General features: G+C 40.9%; 1 protein-coding gene across 3 annotated transcripts in view; it reads right to left on the bottom strand.

The window, feature by feature from the left end:
• The window catches only part of LOC148422412 (uncharacterized), a 43,331-nt gene extending 19,091 nt beyond the window's left edge, over positions 1–24,240 (bottom strand). For 2 of the 3 annotated variants that reach the window (XR_015865810.1, XM_088416307.1), the window contains exons 1-2: positions 17,793–19,882; positions 10,233–10,364 (exon numbers count right to left, since the gene is read on the bottom strand). Coding sequence is in view for 2 of the 3 variants with exons in the window: in XM_088416307.1 (XP_088272433.1) it covers positions 10,233–10,364; positions 17,793–18,844 (1,184 nt within the window). In the remaining variant the exon portion in view is untranslated. Of the gene's footprint in view, positions 1–10,232; positions 10,365–17,792; positions 19,883–22,171 lie in introns of those variants that run through there. The other variant, XM_088416308.1, reaches the window with a different exon arrangement.
• Positions 24,241–24,810: the final 570 nt, after the last annotated feature.

Raw genomic sequence — 24,810 nt, 5'->3', positions numbered from 1 at the left:
TTTTAGCCCGACACCAAATTTGGACATGTAGTAATGTGTACTTTTTTTTTTTTTTTTTTTTTGCAGACACAAGGACAGAACTGGGGGAAATATACTGACAAAAAGACAGACAGGAAAAGCCGGCAAACAGGACGAGCACAAAAATTGCATCAGCAACTAGCAAAAGAATTGGAGCAAAAAAGGGCAGGGGAGGGAGGTGTTAACCAGTTCCAGGAGAGGGGAATATTGCCATTAATCGGGGGTTAGTTGTATTAGTTTCCAGGGGAGGTCATTCCATTTTCACCTGTCTTTTTTTTTTTTTTTTTTAACTGCAGGGAACAGGTTAAAGGCGAGAGTAAAAGCCATCTGAAGCTTTAAACCACAATCTGAGACTTAGATCAAAGGAGCTCTGAAGCAGACGGTGATGCTTAGGATTTTGAGTAAAGCATCGATGGGGGAGTCAACATCCTCAATTATTCATTCTAGGGGCTTCGGTGCATTCTCAGGTAGGAGCTTGTGCAACCGGGATGACGGCTTTCCTACCACATCTGGTGGTCCTCTGCTCCAGTGCTGCCTCCTGGTTCTAATAACAAAGTGGCTGTTACAGCACATTTGTAGCAGGAAATCGTTATATCCTCTAGTTTTTATGATGCAGTCTTTCTCAAAAGGGGTACACGTACACTTTGGGTACATGAAGGCAATTAAGGGTGTGTGTGTGATATTTTAACAGGATATTTCCAGGTATTAGCAATTAAAATTGAAGGTTTATTATATCCGTGATAGGTACAACATGTCCTTTTTCAAATTAAGTACATATTAATTGGAAGATGAAACAACTTGTTCGTAAATTGTCTTCTAGTAACACTTTTGGAAAATGCTGTGCACCTTTATTTTTACTGCAACTTAAAACTAATGTAATTAGCATGTACTCCTGCATAACATATACTTCACTATATTGGAAAATTGTGACGTGGGAATTCAATTATTGTGATAAATATTGTGAAACATTTAGCTGAAGAAAGTAGTAATGCCCCTAGATAAACTTCAACTGTTGGATGGCAATGTGCATTTCAGGTTACATCTCAGTGGGCAAAGTAAGATAAATACTGTATGTACAATAGAATATGAAACTTATTGTTACTCAAAACTTTTTTATTCAAATTGAGTGATAGATGTGTGTTTAGGTAATTTTCTCAGTCACTAGGCGGTGACAGGGAGGAACAGTAGTTTTTTTTTTTAAATTAAGAAAACATTAACCGGAACATGAAATAATCAGAAACATTAACCATATTTCATATTGTTGTTGTGACCTGTAATATGCCTTTTTTTGTATACTTTTATTTAGGAGGCTCAGTCAATGGTGACAGTCCCTTAAGAAGGTGCTGAATAAAATATGATTAGAGATACTACAAAGTACTATAAATCAGGCAGAGAGTTTGTGTGTGTGAGTTTTGTCACCCTAAACTGATTTGTGATGATTAGGGGGTATTACGCTGAAAAAACAGGGGGCATATCTTTGGAAAAAAAATTGGGAACCACTGTTATAATGCATCAGGAATTCAAATAATGATGGGTTTAGGATCATTTAAGCTCCCCCCCAAATCTATGGTTTGACCCCGCGGGGCTTCTTGATGGAGATGTTGACGCGTTAAAGCCTGCAGTTTCCTACAGTAGCCAGTAGAAGGCGGAGTCGCCTCGAGTTGATCTCCGAGTCTCCTGCAGCTCAGAAAGTGGGCTGTTGGCATAGCAACGGCTTTTCGAAACATTGATCATACAAATTGGGATTTAGGCTGTGAGTGAGGCATTTGGGAGGGAGGGGGGGCGGGGGCAGGTGTATTAAGAGGGGTGCAGCAAACAGGCCAACACAATGAGAACAAAGAGTTTAGGATATATGACAGGTACGGGTGAGAGCCTCGCGGACACACAGGTTCACACAAACACACATGTGGAGGCAGGCGGGGCCACTGTGGGTTTCACCGTCCTGTGATACTATCCTGTTTTGTTACCTGACCGGGGGCCGGCAGCTCGAAGAGGGGTTGGGGGGTAGGGGGGAAAGACACTCCACTTCAGGGCTGGGGAGAGACGCGAGAAACAAAAGGCCAACCCCAGCCCCTCTTTTGTTCCCCCTCCCCAAGACACACACTCAAACACGCCCGAGACCATGCGCTGACGTATTTCAGTCCCACGCCGGCTGGTTAGGGGCCCGTGGCGGAAACTCCCCAGGATGCGCTCCCATACAGTAAGTCATCATCCATGACCGTCGAGCAAGTCATCCCCGCTTGCTTGACCGCCCCTCCGAACCAAAACTCGGATGCGTTCACTGTTAACTAATTGCCGCCTGCGTGTCAAGACTGCAAACGTGACTTAAATAGCAACGTCTGCTGAAATCCAATTTCCAGAGGAGGCACGGCGGATGCCACTAAATGGTGCCTTCCGCGTCTGCTGCATTCACGGACAATGAGGACTTAAATGTTTTGTTTGTTTTTTAAATCGCGGTTGACGATTTAACACCCGCAGCCACGGTGAGAGATCAATATTGTCTAGATAACCAAGAACAATCCGGAGTAGCCGGTGAAGTGATTGATTGATAAATACAGTGTTCCCTCGCTACTTCGCGGTTCAGCTATCGTGGTTTCACTCGATTGCGGACTTTAATGTATGACCATCTAAGTCAGTTCATGAAGAAAACAAAATGTTTTTTTTTTTTTTTTATACAAAAGAAACGAAATAACCCCCCCTCCCCCGCACACACACACAAACACACACACACATTACATTTGTACTTCACGAATTTCGGTTACTGCAAGTACTGTACTATTAAAGTAATATAAAATATATTTCTTCTCTTCATAACATGAAATTAATTAAAAGAACAAATTAAATCAATAATTTTTTGATAATAAATTACCTTGAAAGTTTAATATTGTCAAAATGTTTGAAACGTCAACTTATCAGTAAATATAAGGGATAGGCATGTACCAATAACAAGTATAGATATTGAATCAATGACTGGGATTTTTTCAAGGTATCGCTACTTACAATGGCAGCCGGTACTCTTGGAGAAGTTTTACAATCATGAACTAAAAATAACAAATTAGACGAAGTATTAGATAATTGCCATTAATTTCACAATAATGCTATATTGGCGATCATTTCTTTAAAACGACCGGCCATTGTTTTTTGGTAAAGTTTATGAATCAATATTACTAGTGATATTGAAACCTGGTATCGGTATAAGTGATTACTCAAACTGACTTCTCTTTTTGGTATCGATCTCAAAAGTAGTAGTATCAGAAATCCCTAGTAAATATTATACAATGTACAGCATGTAGTCCATTGTGAAAGCAGACCTATTATCTTTTTGTTCAACCAAAGTAAAACATTTGCTTTTAATTTGGAAAAAACAACAACAACAAAAATCATCCATGTTATGAACTAAACCAGCTACTGATTCATAATTCATTAAATCAGAATTAAAATATTCAATTGGATCAATCTTTTTTTTTAAATACATGGATGGAAAAAAAATGTTTTTTACCTAATTCATCAATCGTCAAAATAATCAACAGATGAACTACTGAAATGATCCTGGTTAATTGAGAGCCTTTCGATACGGTCTTTTTAATTTTTAACCTCCAGTAAATGATTTGGCTAACATTAGCTGATCACAAGAGTTTCTTCGAGGTTGACTGGAACTGCAGTCGCTGAGCCCTGAAATGTTTGGAATGCAGATTCAAATGGCAGATTTGACTCTGAGGTGGAAGCGGCAGCAAACGAGCCACCTGCTCCGAGGCAGGACACGATTGAATCCAAGTTGAAAGCGTCTAATTGCTCTTCTCCCCGTCCATTTATTTGAGGAGCACATGTGTCCCAGCCTCATACCTGCTGTCAGGCCTACATAGCGCCTGGGTGTGCAGAGGACGCGCAGCACCGCCTCTGATTGCTCAATTGGAAGGAAGATGGCGCGGGAATATAAGATTCCTTCATTTATGCCTTGGTTCGATAAGCGCATTAATGCTTGAAAGTGCATCCCCGAGAGATGTACACATATGAACGACAACCGTGGTGATAGGGAGATTCGGGGGCCAAATTAATCAGCGTGCCTGGTGAGAGAACTGATTAGTCAGGCCTGTAAAGCTCCTGTAATCGTAGGCAGCATAGGAAGGCTGATCCAGTGATTCTCGGCATGATGGAGGAGCTCCCTCTAGTGGTACGGGGGAATAACTGGCTAACTAACTGCAATTCAGTCATTTAACTCCAGAGACATTTGCATTTAATGTTTAATCTGAATATAAATTTGGGAATACATTTAAGTCTAGTATGATACTGTACTACGATGTTGCTCATGAACTATTTTTAGGTGACACGGTGTAAAACGTTTGACAACCACTGTGATAGAGCACGGGAATCAATTGGGGAAAAGCTGTTGATTTTTTTGCTGTTTGAAACGAAAATTAAACAGTTGAACCAATGGTCAGGTGCCATATTTGGCAGGGGTGGGTGAAGATATGTAATTTGAGTAATAAAGGCGGCGATAGGTTTTTAAGGGAGGAACAAAGAGCCGCGTGGGCTCTCGCCATCTTACCCTCATGAGCGAGCATACTTTAACATCGACAGGTTGAAAATATAGAATCAAATCTTTTTCCAACCAAGATGCCTGAGTCCGAGAGGTCTTCATTTTTATCACCAGCCAGCATTGCGTGGCGGCTGATTCTGTAAACCACTACAAGCGTTAAAGAAATTCACCACACTAATTGGTGTGTTTGTATTTAAGCCCCAGTTTTTGTTCCAGCTAGTTGTCCGGTCAGTCTCACGTCACACATCATATGTCGCAGCCTTTTTTCTGTGTCAAAAACAAAGATACTCTATGTTAGAGTATTTTGGAAAACATTTTTTACTGTCGAAGTAAAGAGACTAATGGTATGTACTTGTTTAAGCTTTCATTTCAATTTTCTTTGCCAAACACCAAAAATTGTTAGCAACTGTCAGATCGAGTCGAATACAAATTGTGTTCCCCGTAATCAAGACATATTTATACTCGATTGTTTTTAATGGCTTTAGAATACATTTTGCAACCTTCATCTGTCTAGTTTGATTTTGCTGTTCACATCCAGACAGTAAGAGAGCGTCAAGCTCATCTCATGAAATATAAAATAAATGATAAAGCCCACTCGCCAATAAACAGACACTCTCACAGAGTGCATGCCATCTTTCAAAAAATTTGCATCCATATCTATTAATATCTCCCAGATGTATTCTAAAACAAGCAACGTCTCTGCTGGCTTACACCAAATGATGCAACATCCATGCTTGAATAATTGAAAGGCCACAGGCAAGTGGATTGAATGTTAATGCGGCACAAGTATACATCCCGCCTCCTCCGTCTCCAATCTCCGTCTTCATTGGGCGCCCGGCTCGCTGCTCACGCCGAGATCTAGATTCAAAGCTCTTGGGGAATGGGGCTTCTCTTTATAGCAACACTGGAGGAGCCTGTACTGTATAGGTTCACTGAATCGCAACAGAATTGTATGAGTAAGGACCAATGAGGCATTAACAAGCCACTCTAACATTCTAATTAAGCTTTCTAATGGCAAGAGCCTATGGATGCCTGCGATCTCAGCTTGGTTCCAATCAGAGCAAGGGACCGTTTTCTGGTCCGTCTGAACTCGTGTGTTCTTTTGTCCCGCGATCATACCTCACGCCCCTCGCGTTTCCCTCGCACGTCTGGAAAATTGTTTGTCGGCCCAAGCTCCGCCTCATAAACTCATGGTCACGCGAAACGCTTTTATCGCATTTTGGTCGTGTGATCGCACATACACAAGGTCAGTGACGGCGCCTGATGAGTACTGCGGCTTATATCCGCTTCTCATGGCCAGTGGGGGTGACGGCGCGTTTGTTTGGCCGGCTTTCAAGCACAGCAAAGGAACAATTAAGCATTAGCACGCTGCTGAAGGGCAAGAAGACCCATTAAACTGTTATTTGACCCTTTGATGCGTTACATACACGCTGTACAGGGCTAGGAGTGTCAGAAAAGACTTCATCATGAGATCAAATACTGCATGGACACAACATCAAAGCAAGTCAAATTGAATGTAGACGACTGATTTAGTACACGACCGGACATGGGTTTGCGTCTCATGGATGTGTTCTGAGGTCACTTGCTTTGGTCATGTATTTGTCACTTTTGTTATTTTGATCTATTTATCTACTCGGTCCTGAGCCATTTGCATGTTTTTTTTTCTTTTCTTTTTTTCAAGTGTTTGGCGAAAGTGTCTAAAATGGCCGGTACTAAATGAATACTAAGTAATTACTTTAGGTCCAAAACCACGAATCAATTAGCTTAGTATCTAAAGTAGACCACTGGAGACAGTAAGCTTTCAGGCAGTCATGTCAAGCTGTTTTCCTAGTTTCTCTCCGTGTTACCTTCCAGTTCTAGTTTCTGAGTCTAGTTTTCAGAGTCTTGTTCTCGTTCCTGATCCTTGCTTGGGTTTATTTGTGTTTTGTATATATTTGCTTCTGGGTCCAATTTCTGTTATTCGCGTGACCATGTGATATTAAATGGAATAGGAAAGTTGCTTGAATGTGCATCACTTGTTTGGCTCGTCCTTTTCCTCCAATTTAATGAAGTATTTCAACTTGACAGTTGTTAAGACTTGAAGTGTGTTTTGAAGGACCCTAGAATGCTTAGCAAGTCTTTGTAAAGGTCATTATTGAATAAACCATTACAGAAAATTTGTAAACAGAATAAAAATACACCATGTGATGTGAACCCAGTTTGGCATTATGCAAGCACAGTGTTGTTTATACTGCCAAATGGGTTGACTGAATTTCTTTATATGGACAAAGTATGAGGACATTTACAGCAAATAACACAGCATTCAAATTTTCTCAGACACCTTTCTACAGGAGTCTGAATTTTCGGCTATTCGTTTACATTTACGACGCTATTTGTCTCAATACTTGTATCCATTTTAGAGCGTATGGATATGCTTGCGACAAGCACATGAAGGGCATGTTTGATGTAAATACACAGGTTTTCATGAGATGGAGAAAGTGAGATGAAAGAGAGTGCTGTTGTGTCTCCGGCTGGAGGCAGCTCCCAGATGATAATAAGCAGAATGCCAAAAGCTTGATCGATTCGATCATAGCCGGACAGCTGTGAAGTCAGCGCTAACGCTACGGGGAATGATAACCTCCCAGAAAGTGTTCACTGAGCTTTACTAATACACCGCAGATTTCGTTTGAGCCCCTGTATTTAGCATCCAATTAAAGTGTGGCTGAATCACTCATTATAACACTTCAGCCTGTAATTTGTCAATAGGCAAACAAAACAATAGGGAGCTCTAGGGGAATTAGTTAACGGCAAGTGAGGGGCACACAGGAACTCAGCAAAAGGTTATGACATTCAAATTGTTCTATACGGCTAAATAGTCCTTTACCGTTTTTATTCTATTTCCATGAAATTACATGAACCTCTCGGGTTAATCTACATGCACTCAATCACAGCTAATCAAGGTGAGTGCTTGAGCCTCTGTGCAGGAGCACAGAGAATCCTTACAGTGCCTTTTTTGGTCCTATTAGTGGATTTCACAAGCCATTAAAGAAGGTTTCCAGGTGAGCACAATGGCCAGAGAAGCCCGACGTAATATGCAAGAATTGGCAGAAAAGGGTCATTCTCTGCGACTGAATTTCCATGCGAAGCCTTGATGTCAGTGGCTACGTTTCATGCAGCCAATATTGGGGTTAAGGTCGGGGGTATGTTCAAATTTGGGGTTCTGAAACATTTGGAATATCACCGTTTACATACTTTAGCGAGGGGATTCTAGTAATTAGCGTTGCCCCGATTGGAACCGCGAGCACGGATGTTATGATGCAAATAAATTACATTTCGCTTTTAATTCAAACATAATAAATTCATATCATTCGGTAAGTGGTTTGTTCCTCTCGCCAAAAAATATTATTTTGTTGTGTTTGAGTTTCATAATATTTGTTTCCCCACAAAGGAGAAATCAAGGTATTCAAATTAGGTTTCATTTAGTAAGTAGCAAAGTAACGCCATGGTGTGTGTGTGTGTATATATATATATATATATATATATATATATATATATATATATATATATATATATATATATAAAACTTTTTTTTTTATCCCATAGGAATAGGTGCGGGATAGTGTCTTTCATTTGTCTAGGTTTTGTTACTCAGTGGTACGTTGGCAGAATATCAGTCTTTCAAACTGTCACAAACTTTCTTCCTAGTTGCCTTCAATGTCTAGTTTCACCTTCGATTTATTATGTAAAAGTTTTGTATCTAAAGACTTTTATTTCTTTTCCACTTCTGCAAAAATTCTGCTATTCAGGTTAAGATCCTTATGAATGTAGGAAAGTGATTGTCCCTTTCTTAAAAAAGGGGGGGGGGGGACTTATTGGGATGCTCTTTTATCGTCATTTTTTTTTTTTAACGATAGTATTTTTTTTTAATGCACCAGCACTAATCTAAATACATTATTCTGATCAATATTGCATTTGTGGAGTGAAATGCACAGTAAACCTATTTAGCCATTTTCAGTAGTCAAAAGTTAATATGCAATCTACAGTAATCTGATAACTAAATTATTTTTCATTCAGAATTACCACCTTTAAAAACATTATCTTCTGGTGTTGTCAGATGAAAAATTACATCACATAATCTCCAGGCTGAGAAAGCGACCAATCACACCCATTTTTTGGGTTTGGTCGTATGATACTCAGAAGCTGAGCTGTGATTGGTCATTACCTGACTGACTGCAAGTGGCAAAATGTCCATGCCCGGAGATGGGTAAAAGTGGGTGGACATAGTATTTTTTCCCAAAGAAAATGTTTGACTTGACAAGTCTTAGACGGTAATAATGATAAATTTACAGCGCATAGCCTTTTAAATAGCAGACAGCCATCATGTTGTCCTACAGCTGTAAAGTAGTGAATAAAACAGCACTGTCTTGTAATAGAGTGCTAGATTTATGTCATCTAAGTCTCATGCTGATGAAACACCTGCAAGAGACATAATTGGTGTGACGAATAATCAAAATTTGTTCACCCTACTCTGCCATTTCAAGGCATGTGTCACATTATGTATCTCCAAATTGTCTCCAATTTGTCACAGAATCACAAGTGAGGTTAAAAAGAGATGAATAGGCTAGCGAGGGAAATCAAAAAGGCTGCCTATGCCAAGTATTGGATTTCACCGTGGTTCAAAACAGGGTGCAAATACGGTAAAACTGACCAAATTCATACACAGGATACGCACATGCACAGTGCGCGTTGAGCGATTTGTTTCACGAGAACAAACCACTGTTGTAATTTGTAATGCCTGAAATGTTTCCGACTCTGCCCCCTCCCACCCTGAAATTCCCGTACAGAATGCAAAACCAATTATTTTGGTAGATGAGTGTAATGGATCCTCATAGATGAGTGGAAATCTTTTGGCTTCTGGTGTGTAAGGTGGCAGGCAAGGAAAGGGTTTATTTTTAGCAGCATATTTATGTAAGCCACGAACACGTTGTGGAATAATGAGAAGGCTCTCTGGGCCCTTGGTAGAGCTACAGAGACGGGACTCTCAGAGCAGCAGAGGGTGATTGAAGGCAGCTAATGAGCATGAGGCTAAAAAAAAAAGACAGCAGTAGAAGGGACTGGAATAATAAAAGCATGAAAATACAAAGGAAATGTGATAACTATAGGGGGTGGGAGGAGAGAAATGACAAACAAAAAAGGCAATCACAACATGGGAGAGAATGTCATTGTGATGCAGGAGATGATAATCAGCCCAGATTAGAAAAAAAACAAAGATCACTGGTTAAGAAAACAATTTTATGATTGTTCAAAACGTGTAGAGAAAAAGGAGCGGAGCAGTGGGTGCAAATGATCTTCCTTCTAATGTAACATATTGCTTCATTATTGCTTTTACAGCTAACGTTCAAAGTGCTTTGCCTTTTTACTCATTTCAAAATTGCTGGCATCTATTTCCCGGTGTGTGGTTGTTCCCATCATTTCTTTTTTTTTTCTGTGTATATCCGCAGTGTTATTTCAGCGACAGTTTTTATCACAAAGCATTTAAGTGCCGTGACTCACCGCTAGACAAAATTACTCTCTTTTACTTTGCTAAAGAAATCCTGCCTAAGCTTGTTCTTGGAGATCATAACCCTTTCTATTCTTTAATTTGCCATCTTTTTCAACCCTCCCTAACACACACGCACTCTCATACATGATCCGGTACCTCTTCTCGAGCGGGGGCTCCTGACTGGCCGCTGGGACTGTCTGCTGAGTTTCTTGCAGGTCAGGGATATTGGCAAAGTCGTCTTGCTCGGCCACACCGATGGCCAAAGACAGGACCACCAGCTTCCCTTCGCTGGCTCCCCGGAAAACAAAAATCAGATAAGAAGAGAGACGCGCAGGATGGGGAAGAGAAAGAAAGGAGAACAGATGCAAAAGCGTCGAGATATCCAGCGCATGTGGGGGAGAGAGGAAAAGAGAAGTCAATTAAGCTGCATGAGGGCAGACAGTAGCACTGTAGCAGGACATTTCAGGACCTTATCAGAAGGGACAAATCCACATGTAAAAAAAGCTCTTTAACAGAAACTTAACAACGCTTCAGGTAGTAGTAACATTGTCCAGGGAAGGATATTAACGAACCTGAAACGAAACCCACATTAAAAAACTAATAATTACGGCACTCGGTGGATAAATTGCAAAGCTCTGCTGCCTGACACTGAATTAGCAATGAGTTGACAAAATTCCCTTCACTGAGAGAAAATGATCAATCCATGAATCAACTAAGTGATTAAAATATTTTACCGGGATGGTAGAAGCTAACCCTGAATGTTCGGACCTCTTAGTTTTCTAATGACTGTAGGAACTGCCGAAGTGTGGATAGAGGCCGGCTTCCAAAAGTTGATGCCATGTTTTGTTCTTTGTACAGCAAACTAGTTGAGACTTGAATCAATAACATCTCTCTGATGGTTGCACCCAAGAAGTGAACTCCGTGGCTTCGGGACGCATTAGACAATTACATAGAGTCAAACATCAATTAGCATGCTGGATAATCTTAATTCAGATTGACAACTCTAAAAGGCTTCGCTTACAATGGGAACTCTATGCTTCCAGTAAAATACTACTACTAATAATAAAAATAAGAAGACTGTTTTTCTTCTGTCAGAAGCTTGTTTCCATGAGTGGGGGAAGGGAAGTTTTGTTCATTTCAATTAAAGGTTTGTTTTTTTTTGCTTTTTTTAACCACATGTTTTGTCTGAGCTCAAGCTCACAAAAAGGCAAGCACAATTTGAAAGAGCTACAGGAAGTACAACGTGAATGTACTTTATAAAGGTATCGTATACTCACTTGAGTATATATCTCAAGGGGAGGAGGGAGATCTCCCACAGGCAGAAACGGTTTTTGTGAGAAAAAAAAAAAAAACAACCTCCCACTAACAAAAATACACTTCCATATATTTCTGACATCTATTTTGTCATTTGTATTTATCTACACAGCAGAAGTGTCCAAACCTTTTCCTCTTAAAGCCGCATACAGAAATATGGAAAGATGTTAAGGGCCACTTTATTTTTTTAAAGTTAATATATTAAACATGATAAAAATTAATTTATTAAATTATGTTGTCTTTCCAATGTAGTTATCTGAACAAAAACCTATGTCAAAGCTTTCTGTTAATGTTGATAAGGAAAACCAGGATTGTTTTCACTTTAAATTCTGCCTACATGTTTTTTTTTTTTTTAAACACTAAATAGTGTTGCAGGCCATGTCAAAAATATATTTTTAGGACTTGCTGCAGGTCACTAAACTGTGGATGCTGGACTGCAAATGGCCCCCAGGCCATAGGTTGATTAGTGCTGATCTACAGTCTTTTTTTTTTCATCATGCTTGGGTTCTTCATTCCATTGAATTTTTAATTTATAGCCATCACGATTTCTATAGCAGGTTTACATCACTATTTTTCTTGGAATGTGTTTTTCTTTGAACCCTGCATTGGTCACGTAAGGTTTTCAAACATAGTTGGTCATGTGGGGCGTCTGCACACCCCCAATACAAAAACTTTTTTTTTTTTTTTTTATCTTTTTACTACAAAAAATTAACTGCACCTTAGATAGAAACCAATTAAAGCAAAATCTAAGTGAATATTTGATGCGTGTTAATAGATGAACCCATTTCAAAGCAACATCCACAAAAGCGCACATCTTTTCAAACGTGCCCTCCGCCCAACATGGTCGCTGTCGACTTTGGTCAGAGCTCAGATTGAATTAAGCCTCATTACAAGGATCTGGACTAATTGTTTCTATTTGAGTGACACAGCGTCTAGAGGTGCTCACCGCGTGTCGCCTCTTTCTGGGTCACTGCTCTCTCGCCCGCCAGGCTGCACTCCTCACACTTGACTATTCAGCCACACTTCCTCCCACAAATCCCCCACATCCCTATCCCCTTTCGTTTTAACCATCCTGCCTCCTCGTTGCTCCCCGCCGCCTGTCACACACACCCACGCATCTATAGCTTAAGCCGCTGATGCCACTACTGTACCGCCGCTTTGAAAATATGGCACTGTCAGACTGCAAACGTAGATCCCCCTTTGCTTCGCAATTTTGCTTTTCTTACATGCGATTCAGAGCTTTTCTGGCAAAACCATTAAGCGGTTTAATAATCTGTAGCTGCACATATATATCAGAAGTTCCCCACCTCTTCTGTCATCCTAGCACACGAAGCCACGTCCCCGCTCATAATTTGTTAACTAAAGACATCCCGCAGCGCTTACTTACAAAACTCTTATAAAATTGGTAACCCAAAACTGTCCGACAAACTTCAGCAGAAACTTAAAACACGTAAAGGATTATAAATGGCTGGAAATGGTATAGTTATATAAAGTCATTAATTTGCTGTATCATCTTAAGACAATCAATGCCGCATTTGCATAGACTTACAGTTGGGCATACTGTAAATTTGCATAACAGTAACCCAATTAATAATTAAAGGTTTACATTACAATACAGATGAAATGATTTGTACTGTTTTTAGGTACAAGCCAACCTTCCACTGGACGTGTAATGAGCGTAATGAGCAACATTTAAATGGTAAATCCATATGTCAGGTTATGTTGGTGAGAATAATATGAAAGTAATGCAATAGTCGTGTAATGCCTTACATTTCAAATACAGTAATATTGTAATGTAAGTAATTACTTTGAAATGACAGCAATAAGTAATAAATAATGCAATACAGTTTTGAAGTTACTTGCCCAACACTGTTTGCAAATACATGCAAACATTCTTTCCAAGAACAGTTGAATGTGTTTGCATTTGCAGTATGTTTGGAAATAAGATTTTTGGCATTTTTTGGCAATTGATACCAATGGGTGTTTTTCTGCAATTGTGGAGGAAAAAATACATTAAATAAATCTGAACATACATACGCCCCTAAATAAGTGGTCAAACAATAACATTGGGGTAGAATTTTAGCTAGTTCCAAACAATCTCTTATCTGTATTTTTTTTGGACAAAACAATGCAAGCTGCTAGTGTTCACATTGACTTTCCGTTTAGGGACAATCATTGCAGTATACACTTTTTTTTCCATCTTATAACTTCGTCCCTAATTTTTCTACATCGCCTGTCCTAATTAGAATCGCGAAAGAGCTGGAGCCAGTCACTGCGGACTCTGGGCTGGTTTCCAGATAATCGCTGGGCACATTAGACAAAACCATTCACACTCACATTCACACTAATGAACAGTTTCGAGTTTTTATAAAGTTAACTTGCAGGAAGCCTGAGGATCTGGAGAAAACCCAAGCAACCATGGTGGGAACATGCAAACTCCACAAAGGAAGCCCAGTTTTGAAATTTGAACCGTGAAGCTAATAACTATGAAGCAGATACTGTAAACTTACCACTTAAACACCATTCCAGCTTTACTAGTATTACGCAGATGTGGACAGTCCATCAGTACGGGCGGACCATCCCTCGGTCTGTTACCGAAAGATCAACATGTTGCTGACGGACAGCCAGATGACAAAAACATTTTAAAAGCGACGGACTATGCCCAACAGAACCGTATAGTTTTTCCGCATTTTAATACGTCATTGTAATTATCACCACCTGTGTCACCTGTCACCGTTGCAAACTGGTTTGTCACCTCACCAAGTTAAATCATCCAAATCTCAGAGCAACGCCTAACCTGTCATATACTTGTGAGCATTGAAGTGTAAACACAGTCTAAACAGGCAGCAAGCACACATACATGTAGGCAGAAATTTGACGAAGGAATTGACGTTCCACATACCCACATTTACATTTTGTGTAAACTTCCAAAATGACAGACCGCAACGAGGAATAGTGTCCACGTAACGACGGGACTGTAAATGATGGACCAGCAAAGAAATGTAAAATTCCCACTTCTTGTATTATGTTAAACTCAAGCTTTTTCATAAAATTAATTTTGCTGTGCACTCTTCAAAACAACCGTGACTAAAAAGTTATTGATTCGCTCTTTCGTCATTACTTGTTGATGAAGGCATTTAGACTTCAGCAGAACACTTCAACTGATGCTCTGAAGGTAAAGAAAGATGAAGTGAGATTGGTCGCAGACATTAATGACAGCAGGACAAATCATTCAGGCTAAAAAGCACTTGCATCTCACTAGGGATCTATTTTGTACAACAGGCTATACATCTGAGTAAAACATTGACAATTTCACTCAGCAATGGACTTCTTTGTCAGAGATTGAAATTAACTAGCTTAGCTTGAACATCTTTTTTGCTCCGTCGTCAATCATCTGAAGCGAGGCTATTGCAGACAAAATACAAGCGAATACAACCTCTACCTCACATTTAAAATGATGAGTTGACTATAACGGGCAGCTCCCTCAATGACCTTGGAGCTTGCATGTGCTACATTGCTAATGCTCATTGAGCTGTAGGCATTAGTTCAGCTGTGTCACTCTCATGCCCGCAGAACCTCAAAGCTCACATAAAAAGGCAGGCTAATGTTAAAAAGGCTATTGTAGCACCGAATCAGAGCAAAAACACAAAGACGACCGCATGCTGTACTTCGGCTGTGTCCTTCCTCGTGCCTTGGTCGCCCCTCCTCCCCTGTGCGACTCCATCCTCTTATGGCCTGAAGTAACAATATGTGGGAGACGTAATGGTGCCGTTGACATAAGATCAATGCTTCAGCTACTTAACCCTTGCTCTTATACTGATGCACAGTGACACATGGTCTGTGTAATGTGCTCTTGCAGACACATGTCAGCATCCAAGCAGCCCAGCAGTCAGTCCAGGTTTACCTTTAGCATGAAAGGGAGCAAATGTCCCCCCCCAAAAAATGGGCTGAAATTAGTTTGAGATACTCATAAAATATGGATTCGGCCTACTTGTGCGTCAACCAACATTTAAAAGCCGTTCCAAGGGACGGCACAGAAATAATACCATGGAATTGAGTGAGACCGCATGAAAATGAAATCGAGATTCTCGCTGACGTCTCATGAATATTGTAAACTCGTGGCACTGTCCTGTAAAGACAATTTCACGTGACAGCCTCAATTCCACCCAAACAGATGTTACTGTTTAGCAGAGCATGAGGCGTAAACATCAAACATTTTTATCATGGAATAATAGCAGCACCTGAAACTGCCTCAGCAGCAGTCTCTGTCATAGCACTGATATTTAAATTAGTTAAGCAAGAGTGAACTTTTGACATATTGCTCATTACTAGGGGTGTCAGATTAACAGATTAATTGAAACCAATTACTGTGACAGTTATTTTTTTAAGTGTGCTAATTTAATTTTTAATCTTTAATATGTTGCTCTCTGCATTTTGATTCCAACCATTTTTATGCATCGGGCTTCTTGTGCATAAGTTGTTGGGGGTTGGAAAACTGTAATCAAAGGTTAAAGACACCCTGGAGTGGACACTGATTGGCTCTCATTGGGTTTGGCGTAATCTGACAGGCTCCTGTTTTGGGAGGGAGGGGAAGTTCAGGGGCAGAAGGAAGGTGTGAAAATGGAAGAGCGCGTGAGCATTGTCAGTCCGACAATGAGTTTCACTTTAAAAAATACCAAACAACACCTTTGCAAGGTAGTGATGTGCAATTTTTGGATAAAAATGAGCTTGCTTGCTACTGAAGTAGCTTAAGTTTAGCTTACCACATAAATGAAAAGCACTCAACTGTGACTGCTGCCAGGGTAAAAGATGGCAACAAAGACACTATTGTAACAAGTCATAGCAAAGCTCTTTTGCAAAACCAAACTCAAGAAAACCCCGCGTTTGAGAAATTCTGCAACGGACAGGATGGACGATGTTTTATTTGAATGTTTTTTTCTAATTAATTTCTGACAGACAAAAGAAAACAGCTTCCTGATGGCTGCAACTAAAGGTTACAACCAGCTCTTGGGACTAGTCTCAAATACAGCAGAAGGTTACAATTTAGAGAGAACAAACTCTGTCAAAAAGAATAATTGACTGAAATCTCTTTTTTGTTGTTGTAAATCAATATTTTGATCTGCTGCAATAACACAAAGCTTTTAAACAGAAAGACCTTCTTTTACCCCGAAAATTGTAGTGTGAGATTGAAAGGAAATTAATTAGATCAATCAATGACATTTCGATGTCTTTTATTAAATCTTTTGACAGCACTACTCAAAACATTACTGCTCAATCTGCATGAATTAGCATGTTTAAGTGTTGCATTAATCGCTTAATCATTATATTAGCATAAAAGATAAACAACCAACCATCCTCCTACATGTAACACAACCTCTTACACAAAATGTAACCTTCCTATCCAAGATTTATCCCGTGTCAGCCAAACGAGAGATGTTGATCCAGCTCGAAAACAATGCTCACAGGCATCATCGATATTTAATTAACATTTATATTATATATTATATATATTATATTAATTAACATCATCTGCCTTCAACCTAATCCACCAACATTAGCATGATACGCATGAAGGCCAACGCAACTGACTTTTTCGCGAAACACGAACAATAACACTGTATTATGGTTTACTCAAAGTTCCAGTGCATTAATAAAGATGCTCACAACCACATTAAGTCATTGAGTGCAAGCCCACATAAAATACATCTTTGACGTCAATAGCAGTCATTGGCAATGAATGAGTGAATTACTGTATGTGCAGATGCACAAATTAAGATAGAAAGATGTAATCATCTTCCCTGGATAACAAATACAAAGTGAAACAGAACGACTTAGATACATACGCGTATCTATATTGAAGAGATTGAATATTATGATGCCATATAATTGCGAAACCATTTGCTGTATTTGTCATTCGTGTATTTGTCACTGTCATTTGTGCATATGTTTGTCTTTGAGTGCCCTGTGGCTAATGGTGCGAATGCTTACGTTTGTTTCTTGGTATATGAGTTGCCAGGCAGCTGCTACAATCCTTTAGCTAACTCTTAAGTTTTTTGTCATTTCAAGTCTAGTTTCCCAGGGTAGTTCAGAGTCTACTTTTTGAGTCTAGTTTCCTAGCTTAATTTCAAAATCTAGGTTACGTGTGCATTCCAAGCCTAGCTTCAAAGTCTAGCTTCCGGTTCTGGCATCTTAGTCTTTGGCTCTGGTTATACTGGATTTTTGCTTACATGTTTTTCGACTTTTTTTCTTCCGTGTACTCTCCGCTTCTGCTTTCAATTTGCGGTCTTCATATAACAATAATAATTAAAGCAATAACATTTAAATTTAATGACACACAGTTGCACTAATAAACCATGCCGACAGAAGATGACATACCACAAACATGCCGAAGAAAATACTCACAGGAAGGATTTGACGTCCAGGCCGCGATTCCGGATCTGGTCCATCATGTAATCCCAACTGCCAGGATTGGCTCGCGAGCGCCCTCCTGCACCGCCTCCTCTATAGCGAGAGGCGCCCGCTCCTGCCGGGCTGCCCCTCGCGGCCCGTGGAACAGCTCTTTTACCTGCACCCCCGCCCTCACCCCCACCATTGCCTGCCTCTCCTCTTCCGGTAGCCCCGCCTCCCCCTGGATGTCCAGGTGCTGAGTGTAACTGTCCCAAACTCTGGGATGTGGTGGGCGGGTGGCCAAATACAGAACCCGGTGGGTTCATGAGGGGCTGTTGGAGACTCTGCTGGCGTAGCAGCGTCCGAGGCCGGGCCGGCCCAGAGGGAATGTGCTCGAGGGTGGACGCGTAGGACAATACCGGATCCCCAAAGCTGGGCGGACACAGCAGCAGGGAAGAAAGAGAACGATATATTGGCCATGGTCGGCAAAGGACGTGGCGATGGAAAGAGGAAGAGTCAGAAGAGGGCGGCGGAGGGTAAGAGGGGGTGAGTCGTTCAGGAGAGGAGGTGGAGTGGAGGACAGCGGAACCATCAGGAGCGAGGCAGGGAGTCACAGCAGAAACAGTCAGGTTGACGTCAGGATGGATCAAAAGTTCATCCGCACGGGAGGTTGATGTTGGCAAAGGGGAAGAGGAAGTGGATGGACGGGTGGAGAAGGAGTCAGAAGGTGGTGTTGGAGACAAGAGGAGGAAGAGAGAGTAGGAGAGTAACGTGAGGCAACAGCAATAACAGCAATAGCAGAAATAGCAGTAGAAGGTGCAACCCGAGTGAGCGCCATGTGCCGTCTGCTGGTCGCACGCCGGCGTCAGCCAGCCGTGTGCCAGCTGTGCGCTTGCCCTGCGCGTCTGCGTCGCGTGCTGCTTGCGTAAAGGGGTATTTCGAGGCGGCAGCGGTCGGATGCGTGAGGTCCGAACGGGCGCGGGGCGTCTCTGCACTGATTTGCTTGTAGCTTTGAAGCTTCCAGGCCTTCCTGGAGAATTTTTTTTGCCCTGGTGAGAGATCCCCATTTTGTTCCACTCAAGTCAAAATTATCTGACAGCCTCTCACCCTTTCTCCATTTGGGTCTTTTAAACACACGCTCCCTCTCAGGAGACTTCCATCAGCCAACCAAGGCCTACATTGTGTCTCCCTCCCTCTGCCAGGTTCTCATTTCCACTCCCCTTTTAAGATTGTATATATTGGCCCTTTTCAAAGTCATATGATTATAAAGGTGTGGGTCATAAAGTACATGCTCGAATTCTCTGATTGCTCTCATTCATTTAATTCATTAAAATTAATTAATTAAAAAACGCACATATAAAGCACGCATTATAAATACATATTCCCACAGTACTAGATGGTTAATTCACGAGAAATTGTACAAGGCAAGCTACCTTGTTGACAGTCGGCCCAGCACTGGCTTATTGTACATGGAAAAATTGATAAATGCCACTTGAATCTGTAGATAGGTGTGTAATGAACCGCTGGGATGCAAATTCATGTTATTGGAACGTTTCCTATACCCACTGCCATTTTTTGAAAAGCTGTGGAACGAATTGTCCCAACAGGAGTGTTAGGGTTAAATATAATTAAGTTCTATGGTTTGAGGCTATTTTGCTACAATTGTCTAATGCAGCATTTTTCTTCTGGCCGCAAACAAAATGGTGTGTCTAGACAGCTTTCAACAGCTCACTTTTGGCTGATTTAGCTTGAATTTCTGTTGATTATCTTTATGTAGAATGCAGCAAGCAGGTACATAAAATCGTTGCCTGTTCTTGCTAATTTGCATCACACATAAATTTATACCTGTTTATGTGTTATTAAATTCACTCAATTTAATTTACCATCTTTTTTTAAATAGAAATAAATACTTTTTAAATGAATCGAAATAAAGGATTAATGTTTTGGAAAAAATTTGCATGCGAAGTCGTTTCCAAACTTGTGACTGAAAATGTATGATTTCATGGGCACTCGAATAAACCTGTGCAATCATTTGAAATCACATATTTTGCTGTCAACTAAAAATATCCTCCACTGTCAGTTGAATGCATAACCCAGACAACCCAAATTAGGTCATGAGAGCTATTCACCTCAGTTTACTCGGCTTTGCATTACTTCACCAGACGTTATTTTGCAATTTCGGTCTTCGGTGCACCATTAATCATATTTAATGCTCATACATAAAAGATAAAAGGGGTGTTATGAGGTTGTGTCCGAATGAGACAGCGTTCAGAGAATGGTAGGCGTGACTGTAAGAGCAAACTGTAAGATGGAGAGCGATAACTGCAGAGGGTGACGATGGCGGAGAGTTGGAAAATAGGGTGCGAGACACAAACACAAGACACAGAGACTCTTATGGCGGCCCGAAAATAGAAACCAATTATAGAGAAGGGGTAAAAAAGAAAGGATGGGGGTGGGGGGATTGAGCAGATGAAGAATGAGGTAGCGACGAGCGCGAATGCGTTGTGTTGGGAGAAAAATCACAAGGTGCCAAAGGAAGGTGCAAAAATCCCGCCCAACTGAAAATTAACAGCTTCATACGTGCTGAATATCGAGTCTTAGTGACGCCATACGTCACGGGAGGGCGAAATAACGCAGTCGACTAACTCGGCGCCAGATGGATGACACATCATTTCAGCCATTGTGTGGATGTTACACTTTCCTGTGTCTCATTTCAGTCGGAGCGCTAACAGGCAGCGCGGTCCCAATTTGGTTATACTGTGCAGTGGAGCTGAAGACTTGAGTCAGTGTGGTGTCAGCTCAAGGTCTTATTGGGTTCACACCAAGAGCTGCGCCCACACGCTCACCTTAACACCTGAGCCCCACCTCCCTCCCTGCTGAGAATGATCTGCTTAGTCAGAACACTAAACATAGCTGCTGATGGTTTAAAAATGTGCAACAGACGTGTTCCCTTTGCAGGTTATGAAGACCGCCGTACAACAAGTGATGTGGCTGAATGTGACAAATGCCCATGTGCAAGTCAAGTTCAAATATTAAGAGGCTGCACATAACATAAGAGGACCAAGAGAAATAAAGGACAGTGCGTGGAGGCCAAGGTCAATTATTACCCTGTCCATTGACCGCATTTGTGTTTCTGCAACAAATATTCTCCGCACTTTACATGTGAAATTATATACTTTAGTGCTGTTGTATACATTACATAATCTGTATACACATGTACTGTATTAGTACATCTTGCCAACCATTGACTGGCTCGCACTTTAGACTTGAAAAAATTATATTCAATTGTGTTTTTAATTAACTGTTGTATCCATAACTAAGAATTCCTACTATAGCCATACAGGTTAAGCACAAAGGACATTGTAAATATTGTTAAGTATTACTGTAAAAAGATTGTATATTCTGTATATCCTGTATTGGTACTTGGCAACCATTGACTAGATCTTGCTTTATAGTAGGAAAAGAAATTTTTGTTGTGAAAGCTCATCTGATTCAAGAGGGCGTTTCTAGTTGGCAATTATACCAGCTCAAATTTCAAACTGTAGGATTTCATTGGCTACTGTGCCTTTGTTATCAGCGTACAAAAAGAAATGATGAACAGTGTGGCTGTTTAAGTGACCATTGTCACATATAGTCACATTCATTGACTGGTTTTGTGGATTTCTGCAACAAAAGCTCTCTGCTTCACCTTTAAGCCTCAAGTAAACATGCAATTATAAATATAGTTAGAGTATCATTGTAAAAACACATTGACATAGGCTGGACCAAACAGGGTTACAGATAATACTGCTCCACCTATTTACAGTTTATGGGTTCTGGAAAAATAAAGAAATTACAAGACGCATAACGTTTTTAACGTGTAAATAGCATAGAATAAAGGTTCAGTTTTATCCCTAAAACTGTACGTTTGAAAATGCGGCTTTTAACACACGGGTTAAATATGCAACTAAACACCGTAATCAAGACCGCCTAGTAATGCGGTGCACCATCAGATGGTAAAAATGTGGTATATATAATGGGCCACATAGCATAATTGCCTGGGAAAAAAAAAACCCAAGCTGTTGAGTAGACTGGTTTTCTTTTGCTTGCTTGTTCACACACCTGGTTAATTTTTTTTTTTTTTTGCCTGTTTTCTAAAAATATGAGGCATTTTTGCTATGTGACCCCCGATATACTGTATTGGTACAGCTTGGCCACTGTAGGCTGGATCTCGCTTGATACGTGGTAATATAATTTTTGTTGTGAAAGCTCACGTGATACGAGATAGCAGTTAATCGGCAGTTAAATCTGTGACTTTGATCTCGAACCGTAGCAAAACGGAGTTGCACAACCCGGCACATTGCGCAACAGTCGGGTTCCACCTCATCGCTCGGCGCGCGGCAGGCTAAACTCACTTGCTGGGTTTGAATCCTCCAGACTGCACGTGGCCCTGGACGCTCTGCCATCTCCCGGCCTTCGCACCCTCCGTCACGCTCTTCATGCTGTCACTGCGATAAGGCCCACCCCCATCATCCCCATGCCCAGTCGCTGCCCCCTTCTGACACCCTGACACTGCCCCACTAAGGGAGACAGACAGGATGCAGAGGTACGGCAGCAGAGAGAGAGAGCAACGACAAGCAGAGGAAGAAAAAACACCAAGAAGCGTGTGAGAGCAAGAGAGACACACACAAAGAACATACACACAGGAAAAGAGGTTGAGCAACCACATTGCTAAGTAGGTGAGACACATTAGTAGAGTGTGTGAGGAGACAGCCTTCCAAGCCCAGTGAAAAGCAGGTAAATGAAAAGGGTCTGGAGTCCGGTGTGTTCAAACACAGAAATGGGGAGTGGAGAACGGGGACGAGGAGAAGCGTTTGCAGAGAGCCTGTGGAAGGTGGAAAACCAACAAGGTCACTCCGTCTGGGCCGAGACGAGCAATCTCACAGCTGCCAGCGCTCACCAGCGGCAGCGGCAGTGTGTGGATGCTGGCCATTAAACTCTCATTCCCTCCTTCATTTATGCGTTGGGGTCTTGAGACGCGCCACTATACGAGGCAGTTCAATGATGGCAACAAGAGCGATGGTTTGCAGTGGAGTGAAAATAATAGACTATTTTGCGCAGCCGTTGAAAGTGAAATTTAGCTTAATAGTGCTCCAATAAAACCTGGATTGCAATCTACCTCTAGATGTAAATACCTGATATTTTACCTGCCATTTGATTACCACTGAGTTAAAGTGAATAGGAAGATGTGAAATACACTAAATGGACAAAAGTATTGGAATACAGCGAGTCGATTGTGCCACGGGTTTTCATCAGACCTCACTGAATTGCATTACAAGTAGACCACATTTGCACTAAACGACCAGTCTTCCATGCTGGATATTCCCATTCATCTTTATTTGGCTTTATTTTGTCAACTTTCATTTGTCAAAGTATTTTAGTATTTCAGTTCCTGTAGTCCATTGAAACTTTATAAGAACGTCAAGCTGCCTTCCACATCTTTTCCATTTAGCTTTGTTATTTCTTTGGATTTTTGAGTTCTGCATCTTACCCTGCTTTCTGTTGTTACGTTGAATTTCTGTGTTCTGCAACCGGCACTGCTTTCTGTTGTTAAATTGGAATTTCGTGTTCTGCGGCCAGTCCTGACCTCTCTTGTGACTTTGGATTTTTGTTTTGCATACAGTCCTACCCTCTCTTGTTACTTTGGATTTTTGTGTTCCGCATACATTCCTGCTCTCAGTTGAGAATTTTTATGTTATGCATCAAGTATTGAGCTCTATTGTTACTTTAGGTAACATGTTTTGTATTCTGCATCAAGCCCTAATCATTGTTTTTATTTACCACATCATCTAGCCTTGCTATGTTTACTTTGTGTTTTGCATCCAGCCCTGCTTTCTGTTTTTACTTTGGATTTTTGTGTTTCGCATCCAGCCCTGCTTTCTGTTGTTACTTTGGATTTTTGTGTTCCGCATCCTGCCCTGCTTTCTGTTATTACTCTGGATTTTTGTGTTCTGCTCTCTGTTGTTACTTTGGAATCTTGTGTTCTGCATCTAGCCCTGTTGTCTATTGTTACTGTTTTTGATTTTTGCATGTATGTGTGTTACAATTTGATATCTGAGCCCCATTTGCTTCAGGGTCCAAATCCTGCTCCTCATGTGACAGTTTGAAACAGCAACACGAGAACAAACAGGGCAAGGTCATCGGTCAAACTAAATAATGGCAGCGTTCCAACATGCAGTGCCTTTGAATTTCTTACAAGGAGATTCATATCGTGAAAAGGCTCCTTTAATTTACCTAATACTCCATATAGATTACCCAATACTTTTGCTCATATGGTGTACCTAGCATGCCATACACCCAACACAGCATATTTAAGGCTCGCTTACATCATTGTTGGTGACACAAATGATTGCTCAATGCTGTTTTGAGGATTGAACATAGTCATGACAAAAGTGAAAACAGCGGTAATCAAAAATATGGCAGATTAGTGATCTATGGTGACATGGCTGCTTTTCATTACCATGCGCCGTCCTCCTGTGGAGGCAAAATGTGAGGAAACGCAGATGTTGAGGTCTGAGAGCGCTAATATTTGTCTTGCTTCCATTTGAAGGTCACCCTTCATGTTTGATTGTGACCAAATGACCTGAATTTGCACGTAGGCCTTCAATCACAGCAACAACATAGTTGACACCGCTGGAGCAACGTTTTAGACACAAGACACGGGCCTTGTTTATCGCGCTGAATGCAAGGTGGACAAGGTCTTGCTTTTATTAAAAGTAGGAATATGTAAATAAATGTGGCCTATAAATCAACATTAGTGTTTACAGGAATGTGCAGTAAAGTCAGGCATCGTTTTACTGCCTAAGGTTCACTGGTGGTAAAAGTGATTTACAAAAGATATACGGACGCATTATCCTTGACACTTGACAGTTCCTCCCATCTGATGCATCAGATTGATAAGCTGAACTATCAAATACAGTATATAGAATTCCGTCCCACAGTGAGTATGACAAATTATTGCTGTCACTCCAGCAATTTTTACAATTGTTTCAAA

The sequence above is a fragment of the Hippichthys cyanospilos genome, chromosome 6, assembly GCF_059441005.1.
Source record: "Hippichthys cyanospilos isolate Australia breed blue-spotted pipefish chromosome 6, RoL_Hcya_1.0, whole genome shotgun sequence".
NCBI lineage: Eukaryota > Metazoa > Chordata > Actinopteri > Syngnathiformes > Syngnathidae > Hippichthys > Hippichthys cyanospilos.
This window is presented reverse-complemented; position numbering and strand designations above follow the sequence as displayed.